Source organism: Dendrobates tinctorius, unplaced genomic scaffold, assembly GCF_039654945.1.
Source record: "Dendrobates tinctorius isolate UK_male_01 unplaced genomic scaffold, ASM3965494v1 ptg000054l, whole genome shotgun sequence".
Lineage (NCBI taxonomy): Eukaryota > Metazoa > Chordata > Amphibia > Anura > Dendrobatidae > Dendrobates > Dendrobates tinctorius.
The window spans coordinates 3097849-3107234 of NW_027361722.1; the positions used below are offsets into that span (position 1 = coordinate 3097849).

The 9386-nt window shown below is 51.6% G+C and overlaps 1 protein-coding gene across 1 annotated transcript; it reads right to left on the reverse strand.

Moving 5' to 3' along the window:
* Positions 1–2956: 2956 nt before the first annotated feature.
* Positions 2957–5746, reverse strand: LOC141091451 (cystatin-B-like). The gene is made up of 3 exons (XM_073577021.1): positions 5589–5746; positions 4836–4937; positions 2957–3244 (listed from the first exon to the last, which is right to left on the reverse strand). Exons 1-3 carry the CDS (start codon positions 5718–5720, stop codon positions 3113–3115), a joined length of 366 nt encoding a protein of 121 aa, XP_073433122.1. The 5' UTR covers positions 5721–5746; the 3' UTR covers positions 2957–3112.
* Between the last annotated feature and the right edge of the window lie 3640 nt (positions 5747–9386).

Sequence of the window (9386 nt, forward strand, 5' to 3'; positions counted from 1 at the left end):
CTTTTGTTTCGCTAGGGGGACTTGTCAGGGAGTCACAAAAACACTGAACTTTAGGAAGGAAAAGTTTCACCAGCTTACAGATTCCCTTAATCTGGTGACTGGGACAATGTCCTCAGAAATAAGAATACAGAAAATAAATGGGAAATGTGTAAGAACATCCTAAATAGGCGCTGTAAGTGGTTTATACCTTGTGGGAACAAAAGGACAAGAAATAGGAAAAACCCAATGTGGCTAAACAAAGAAGTAAGAGGGGCGATTACCACTAATAAGAAAGCATTTACACTACTAAAGCAGGACGGCCCCGCTGAAGATCTAAGAACTATAGGGAGAAAAATACTTTATCTAAAAAACTAATTAAAGCTGAAAAAGGAAACAGAAGCACAAAGGAGAGTAACACTAATCCCAAACTGTTCTTCACCTATATCAATAGTTAGAGAATCATAAGTGACAGTGTAGGCCCATTAAAAAATTGTGAGGAAAGAATGGTTGTAGATGACGAGGAAAAGTGAATATATTACACACCTTCTCCTCCACGGTATTCACGGTGGAAAATGAAATGCCGAGAGACAAAGAAAACCCGATATTAAGGGTCACCAATCTAACCCAAGAAGAGGTGCGAAACCGGCTAAATAAGGTTAAAATAGATAAATCTCCGGGTTCGGATGGCATACACCCACGAGTACTAAGAGAACTAAGTAATGTAATCGACAAACCATTATTTCTTATATTTAGAGACTCTATAGCAACGGGGTCTGTTCCACAGGACTGGTGCATAGAAAATGTGGTACCAATATTCATAAAAGGGCTCTAAAAGTGACCCTGGAAATTATAGGCCAGTAAGTCTAACCTCTATTGTTGGTGAGATATGTGAAGGGTTTCTGAGGGACGTTATTCTGGATTATCTCACTGAGAATAACTGTGTAACGCCATACCAGTATGGGTTTATGAGGAATCGCTCCTGTCACACCAATCTAATCAGCTTTTATGAAGAGGTAAGCTATAGACTGGACGAAGGTGAGTCATTGGACCGGGTCTATCTTGATTTTTCCAAAGCGTTTGATACCGTGCCACACAAGAGGTTGGTACACAAACTGAGAATGCCGGGTCTGGGGGAAATGTGTGTAAATGGGTAAGTAACTGGCTGAGTGACAGAAAGCAGAGGGTGGTTATAAATGGGATATTCTCTAACTGGGTCGCTGTGACCAGTGGGGACCGCAGGGGTCGGTGTTGGGATCTCTTCTCTTCAACATATGTATTAACCATCTGGTAGAAGGTTTGCACAGTAAAATATCGATATTTGCAGATGATACAAAACTATGTAAAGCAGTCAGTACAAGAGAAGATCGTATTCTGCTACAGATGGATCTGGATAAGTTGGGAACTTGGGCCGAAAGGTGGAAGATGGGGTTTATCAATGATAAATGTAAGATTATACACATGGGAAGAAGGAATCAATATCACCATTACACACTGAACTGGAAACCACTGGGTAAATCTGACATGGAGAAGGACTTGGTGATCCTAGATAATGATAAACTTACCTGGAGCAGCCAGTGCCAGGCAGCAGCTGCCAAGGCAAACAGGATCATAGGGTGCATTAAAAGAGGTCTGGATACACATGATGAGAGCATTATACTGCCTCTGTACAAATCCCTGGTTAGACCACACATGGAGTACTGTGTACAGTTTTGGGCACCGGTGCTCAGGAAGGATATAATGGAACTAGAGCGAGAACAAAGGAGGGAAATGAGAGAGTAGCAAAATTAGGATTATTTAGTCTAGAAAAAAGACGACTGAGGGGCGAGCTAATAACCATGTATAAGTATATAAGGGGACAATACAAATATCTCTGAGGATCTGTGTATACCAAGGAAGGTGATGGTCACAAGGGGGCATTCTCTGCATCTGGAGGGGGAGAAGGTGTCTCCACCAACATAGATGAGGATTCTTTACTGTTAGGGCAGTGAGAATCTGGAATTCCCTGCCTGAGGAGGTGGTGATGGCAAACTCAATCGAGGGGTTCAGGAGAGGCCTGGATGTCTTCCTGGAGCGTAACAATATTGTATCTTACAGTCATTGTTAGATTCTTTAGAAGGACGTAGATCTGGGGATTTATTCTGACGGAATATAGGCTGCACTGGATGGAGTAATGTCTTTTTTCGGCCTTATTAACTAGGTTATGTTACTATGAATGTTTTTTTACCTCTTATATCAGCTCCTACAGTTATCTTTGCAAAACAGCAATGCAGGGTCACTGAACAATGACATTTGCTGATATGTTGATTACACATTATACCAGGCCATGCAGTTTAACTTGCAAACATTGAAGGATAAACTAAATAAACAGACTCAAGTAAATATCATCACCCCTTCCCTGGTAATAGCAAGAACAGGTGTGAACTATACAAAGGGGATGCACCTCTATCATACATCAAAGAACCAGACTTTACAAAACCACAGTCCAGAACACTCTACAATACAGCAGCCAAGACATCATGGCTCCATCATGAGGGACACAAATTTGACATTTTCAGGATAGGGGACCTCAGCCACAGCTGATAGAGCAGATCTGCTCTATTGACCATCACACCTGCTCTTGTCCCAGCAAGTCAGTGGAAGGGTGAGACTAATGTGCACCATCTTGTGTATTTGTGCCAACACTGCTCAATGTGGTATTTGTATGTTTTTTGGTTCAATAAAGTATTGCCCCACTGTTTATCCTCACCCTGTGTTGTCCACACACTATTTAGCCCACAGGAACAGTTAGAGCAGGCGTTCAGTGGAGCAAGCCCCAATCCATGAGGTTTCACCTAGTGGATTAGAGCACCTGCTTTTCTTCCATAATATGAGACCCCCCCCCCCCCCCCACACACTCTTCATCAGATCAGTGCATTAAGTGTTTTTTTGGGGGTGCACACATCTTACTATGACATCACAAGAAAAAAAAAAAAAAACATTTAGTAGAAAAAGTTTATTTTGTTCCCTACTTCAGGAGCAGAAGGCATTGACTATAAAGACATTTATAGAACATTAGTAACAAAGTAACAAAAAGAAGAACCAAGATAAATGTGACCAGAGTGTGGTAACAGCAGCAGTGAGCGGAGGGACAGGCTTATTGGAAGTGGACAATCTCATCCGCCTTAGTCTTCCCGACCTGGGTGGCAGAAAGGCTCAGCTCCTCCCCGGCGTGGGGCAGGGTCTTGTAAAGGCGCAGGTGGATGTATTCCTCATCTCCGGTAAGGACCTGCAGACAGATTCACATCAGGTTGTCATTAGATGAATATCTACCCTCATGCATCTATGGGCACCGAGTCATAAGGAATATACCCACAACATGACTAGACCCCTTACCACACATTTAAAATTGCTAGTTTGCTTTTTTTTGGGGGGGTGAGGTTTGGGGGAGCCCACCCTGTACATCCAATCTGCAATCACTGCTCACATCTGATGAAGAGCAGTTACAGTATGCATTTCTACCCAAACTGCTGTTAACAGGGAGACATTTATAATAAATCCTAATTAAGCCTCTTATGGTGTGCAGTTCCTACATGAGCTCAATATCTGGTCTGAACTGTATAGGGCAGACCTAGGCAAAGTGCAGCCCGCAGGCCACATCCGATCCTCTGGCTCTCTCCATCTGGCCCGTGGACCGAGACAGCCGTGAGGCTGGAAGTCAGGTCGGCACCATGGCCGCTGTGTCCCTAGGCGCAGTCAGCATTGAGGGAGGAGGAGCCTTTGCCATTTCCTCCACCAATCAGCGTGTGAGACAGCTGAGGCGATGAGGTCACTTCATTGCATCAGCTGTGTACTGTGAAGGGTCAGTGCACCAGAGACCGCAACAGAAGCAGAGCACTGGGGAACGGGACCGTGGCGAGTATGTGGTGTTTATTTTCCATGTGTATGAACATGAAGGAAGCAGTGTGATGCTCACGCCATACATGGCGGAGGCCGTGTGAGGGTTTATACGATATACAGAAGGGGCTGTACTTGGGTTCAAAGATATATAGGGGGTGTCAGCATACTTCTCTCAGCTCAATATTAATATTGAGCAGAATTAATTTCTAGCTATTGGTTCAGACCTACACAACAGTCATGGTCTCTCCTGTGGCCCTGCGGGAAAATTAATTGTCCTCCCCTGGTATAGGCTGTTAGTTCCTTTGAAGCCATCTTCAAAGGATGTGGCACCTATCCTTTAGGGAAAGCCATCACCAGGTTATATTAGCATATTTTATCATTCGTGAGGGACTGCAATGGGGTCAAATCTCACCCCCAACTACCCAGGTAGTGGAATGTGTGATCTTTTACCTTTATATATGCAACCACAAAGGTACTGAAAACATCCATTATGAACAGGCAATAAGGACTCATTACAACGTGTTAGTAGTTACTATGGTAACCAACACTGATTTCCGCTAAATCACAGTAATAAGTATTAAATAGGGAAGCTGTGGATGATCCAACAATCTCATTCAACCAGATCGAATAGCTATCCCGGAAGCTGGTGGTGGATACAGCTGGTCACATTTTTCTAGTTCTGAGGACCAGTGACTACCTTTCATGTTCACCATTGTGGGTGCGGTTTTAGGTCTCAGATGTTTGCAGCTGATCCATCAACTGAGTCTTTAAAAAGATTCTCAGCTCAAATTTACACCCTGCCCCTCCCCATAGAGGTTTTTCATACATCAGAAATTCACACAGGTGTCAAGTTCTGTAAGTGACTTTAAGGGAATGTGAGGATTTCCACATTTTAAGAAAAAAAAGTCACTTAAATGTAGATGAAGGGACAAAGTGTCCAAGTGGCTGCGAACTACAACTCCCAGCATGCACCAGCTTACCTTAACGAAGAAGTTAGTCCCAGCAACCATCTGTGTCTTGTACTCGACGGCCACAAACTTGGGGTATTTCTTGCCGTGTTTTTCTTCCACCTCGGCCCTCACCTGGAGGAGAGAAGATGCTGCGGTCAGCTCGTCCCCCCGTACGTCGTTTTCTGCAGCGGGTGCACAGATTTCTGCAATCCTCACAGCTACAGGCGTCACCCCCACACCCCAGGATTCTGCTGACAAAGCTGGGAGGGGGGGGGGGGGGGGAAGGGGAACCTGGGGCCATGACTCAGACAAAGCATCATGGGTGGGGTGAGTCACGGGGGGGCACAAGCTACAGACTAGTGAACTTAACCAGTTCCTGCCCAGCCCCAGGGTGATGGGTCTACACCACCACAATCCCAGCAGGGACAAGATTAACCCAATACTGCACACAGCTGGAGGCTTGCTGCAGTGTAACAGTCATCTATGCACCATTGTATCAGCCCGGAGCCCAGACTACAGGCCGGGTACAACTGTGACAAACCCTCAGCTGTGAGAGCGACCAGGGCCAGTGACACCGGCCGGTCTCCATTCACAGCGGAGCGGCCACAGGCGAGCGCACGGCCGGACCCCACACTATCAGACAAGAGGGGTCCCGGGAAAAGTAAGTACACCCCCCCACTAAGGAGGACATTCTACAGGGCCGTCACCCCATGCAGCCGTAAGTGCAGGCAAGCGTTAATGCCACATGACCTCAGCCCCCAGGCCGGTCAGAGCCGCGGTTACCTGGTCGCACAGCGCCTGCACCTCCTCCGTCGCCTTCTTCGCGCTCCCGAGTCCCCCACACAGCGCCATCCTGATGCGGCTGTCAGCTGACTGCAGCGGGCGCCGCAATTTATAGAGCGCGGAAGAAACCATCCGGATGTGGAGAGAGGGGTGAGACGCCCAGCGCCTGCAGCGACCACACGTGACAGCCAGCTGCACTCCCCCTCTCTCCTGCGCCCTAACATGCGGCGCTCTAGCCTCATCACGTGGTGTCGGACGCGGTCACGTGATCCGTGGTGATTCAGACTCCTCGTGCCCTGGCTTCCTCGCTTTAGTGACGTCACTCATCAGTACATCTCCCGGTAGATCCGCGGATTCCTGCTCACAGGTCAACGGGAAATTCATTTTTTTTCCCTGTGTATTTTTAACCCCTTGTTGACTGAGATCCTTTTTATTTTTTTCCCCTCTCTCTTCCTCCCTGAGCCTTATTTGCCGTGTCCGGGGTCGTATACTGTGTCGCTGACTGTCGCAGGTTATCCAGCGCCGTGTCCGGGGTCGTATACTGTGTCGCTGACTGTCGCAGGTTATCCACCGCCGTGTCCGGGGTCGTATACTGTGTCGCTGACTGTCGCAGGTTATCCAGCGCCGTGTCCGGGGTCGTATACTGTGGCGCTGACTGTCGCAGGTTATCCACCGCCGTGTCCGGGGTCGTATACTGTGGCGCTGACTGTCGCAGGTTATCCACCGCCGTGTCCGGAGTCGTATACTGTGTCGCTGACTGTCGCAGGTTATCCACCGCCGTGTCCGGGGTCGTATACTGTGTCGCTGACTGTCGCAGGTTATCCAGCGCCGTGTCCGGGGTCGTATACTGTGTCGCTGACTGTCGCAGGTTATCCACCGCCGTGTCCGGGGTCGTATACTGTGTCGCTGACTGTCGCAGGTTATCCAGCGCCGTGTCCGGGGTCGTATACTGTGGCGCTGACTGTCGCAGGTTATCCACCGCCGTGTCCGGGGTCGTATACTGTGGCGCTGACTGTCGCAGGTTATCCACCGCCGTGTCCGGAGTCGTATACTGTGTCGCTGACTGTCGCAGGTTATCCACCGCCGTGTCCGGGGTCATATACTGTGTCGCTGACTGTCGCAGGTTATCCACCGCCGTGTCCGGGGGTCGTATACTGTGTCGCTGACTGTCGCAGGTTATCCACCGCCGTGTCCGGGGTCGTATACTGTGGCGCTGACTGTCGCAGGTTATCCACCGCCGTGTCCGGAGTCGTATACTGTGTCGCTGACTGTCGCAGGTTATCCACCGCCGTGTCCGGGGTCGTATACTGTGGCGCTGACTGTCGCAGGTTATCCACCGCCGTGTCCGGAGTCGTATACTGTGTCGCTGACTGTCGCAGGTTATCCACCGCCGTGTCCGGGGTCATATACTGTGTCGCTGACTGTCGCAGGTTATCCACCGCCGTGTCCGGGGGTCGTATACTGTGTCGCTGACTGTCGCAGGTTATCCACCGCCGTGTCCGGGGTCGTATATTGTGTCGCTGACTGTCGCAGGTTATCCACCGCCGTGTCCGGGGGTCGTATACTGTGTCGCTGACTGTCGCAGGTTATCCACCGCCGTGTCCGGGGGTCGTATACTGTGGCGCTGACTGTCGCAGGTTATCCACCGCCGTGTCCGGGGGTCGTATACTGTGTCGCTGACTGTCGCAGGTTATCCACCGCCGTGTCCGGGGGTCGTATACTGTGGCGCTGACTGTCGCAGGTTATCCACCGCCGTGTCCGGGGGTCGTATACTGTGTCGCTGACTGTCGCAGGTTATCCACCGCCGTGTCCGGGGTCGTATACTGTGGCGCTGACTGTCGCAGGTTATCCACCGCCGTGTCCGGAGTCGTATACTGTGTCGCTGACTGTCGCAGGTTATCCACCGCCGTGTCCGGGGTCATATACTGTGTCGCTGACTGTCGCAGGTTATCCACCGCCGTGTCCGGGGGTCGTATACTGTGTCGCTGACTGTCGCAGGTTATCCACCGCCGTGTCCGGGGTCGTATACTGTGGCGCTGACTGTCGCAGGTTATCCACCGCCGTGTCCGGAGTCGTATACTGTGTCGCTGACTGTCGCAGGTTATCCACCGCCGTGTCCGGGGTCGTATACTGTGGCGCTGACTGTCGCAGGTTATCCACCGCCGTGTCCGGGGTCGTATACTGTGGCGCTGACTGTCGCAGGTTATCCACCGCCGTGTCCGGGGTCGTATACTGTGGCGCTGACTGTCGCAGGTTATCCACCGCCGTGTCCGGGGTCGTATACTGTGTCGCTGACTGTCGCAGGTTATCCAGCGCCGTGTCCGGGGTCGTATACTGTGGCGCTGACTGTCGCAGGTTATCCACCGCCGTGTCCGGGGTCGTATACTGTGGCGCTGACTGTCGCAGGTTATCCACCGCCGTGTCCGGGGTCGTATACTGTATCGCTGACTGTCGCAGGTTATCCACCGCCGTGTCCGGGGTCGTATATTGTGTCGCTGACTGTCGCAGGTTATCCACCGCCGTGTCCGGGGGTCGTATACTGTGTCGCTGACTGTCGCAGGTTATCCACCGCCGTGTCCGGGGGTCGTATACTGTGGCGCTGACTGTCGCAGGTTATCCACCGCCGTGTCCGGGGGTCGTATACTGTGTCGCTGACTGTCGCAGGTTATCCACCGCCGTGTCCGGGGGTCGTATACTGTGGCGCTGACTGTCGCAGGTTATCCACCGCCGTGTCCGGGGGTCGTATACTGTGGCGCTGACTGTCGCAGGTTATCCACCGCCGTGTCCGGGGGTCGTATATTGTGTCGCTGACTGTCGCAGGTTATCCACCGCCGTGTCCGGGGTCGTATACTGTGGCGCTGACTGTCGCTGGTTATCCACCGCCGTGTCCGGGGGTCGTATACTGTGTCGCTGACTGTCGCAGGTTATCCACCGCCGTGTCCGGGGTCGTATACTGTGTCGCTGACTGTCGCAGGTTATCCACCGCCGTGTCCGGGGTTGTATACTGTGTCGCTGACTGTCGCAGGTTATCCACCGCCGTGTCCGGGGGTCGTATACTGTGTCGCTGACTTCGCAGGTTATCCACCGCCGTGTCCGGGGTCGTATATTGTGGCACTGACTGTCGCAGGTTATCCACCGCCGTGTCCGGGGTCGTATACTGTATCGCTGACTGTCGCAGGTTATCCACCGCCGTGTCCGGGGGTCGTATACTGTGGCACTGACTGTCGCAGGTTATCCACCGCCGTGTCCGGGGGTCGTATACTGTATCGCTGACTGTCGCAGGTTATCCACCGCCGTGTCCGGGGTCGTATATTGTGGCACTGACTGTCGCAGGTTATCCACCGCCGTGTCCGGGGGTCGTATACTGTGGCGCTGACTGTCGCAGGTTATCCACCGCCGTGTCCGGGGTCGTATATTGTGGCACTGACTGTCGCAGGTTATCCACCGCCGTGTCCGGGGTCGTATATTGTGGCACTGACTGTCGCAGGTTATCCACCGCCGTGTCCGGGGTCGTATACTGTATCGCTGACTGTCGCAGGTTATCCACCGCCGTGTCCGGGGGTCGTATACTGTGTCGCTGACTGTCGCAGGTTATCCACCGCCGTGTCCGGGGTCGTGTATTGTGGCACTGACTGTCACAGGTTATCCACCGCCGTGTCCGGGGTCGTGTACTATGGCGCTGACTGTCACAGGTTATCCACCGCCGTGTCCGGGGTCGTATACTGTATCGCTGACTGTCGCAGGTTATCCACCGCCGTGTCCGGGGGTCGTATACTGTGTCGCTGACTGTCGCAGGTT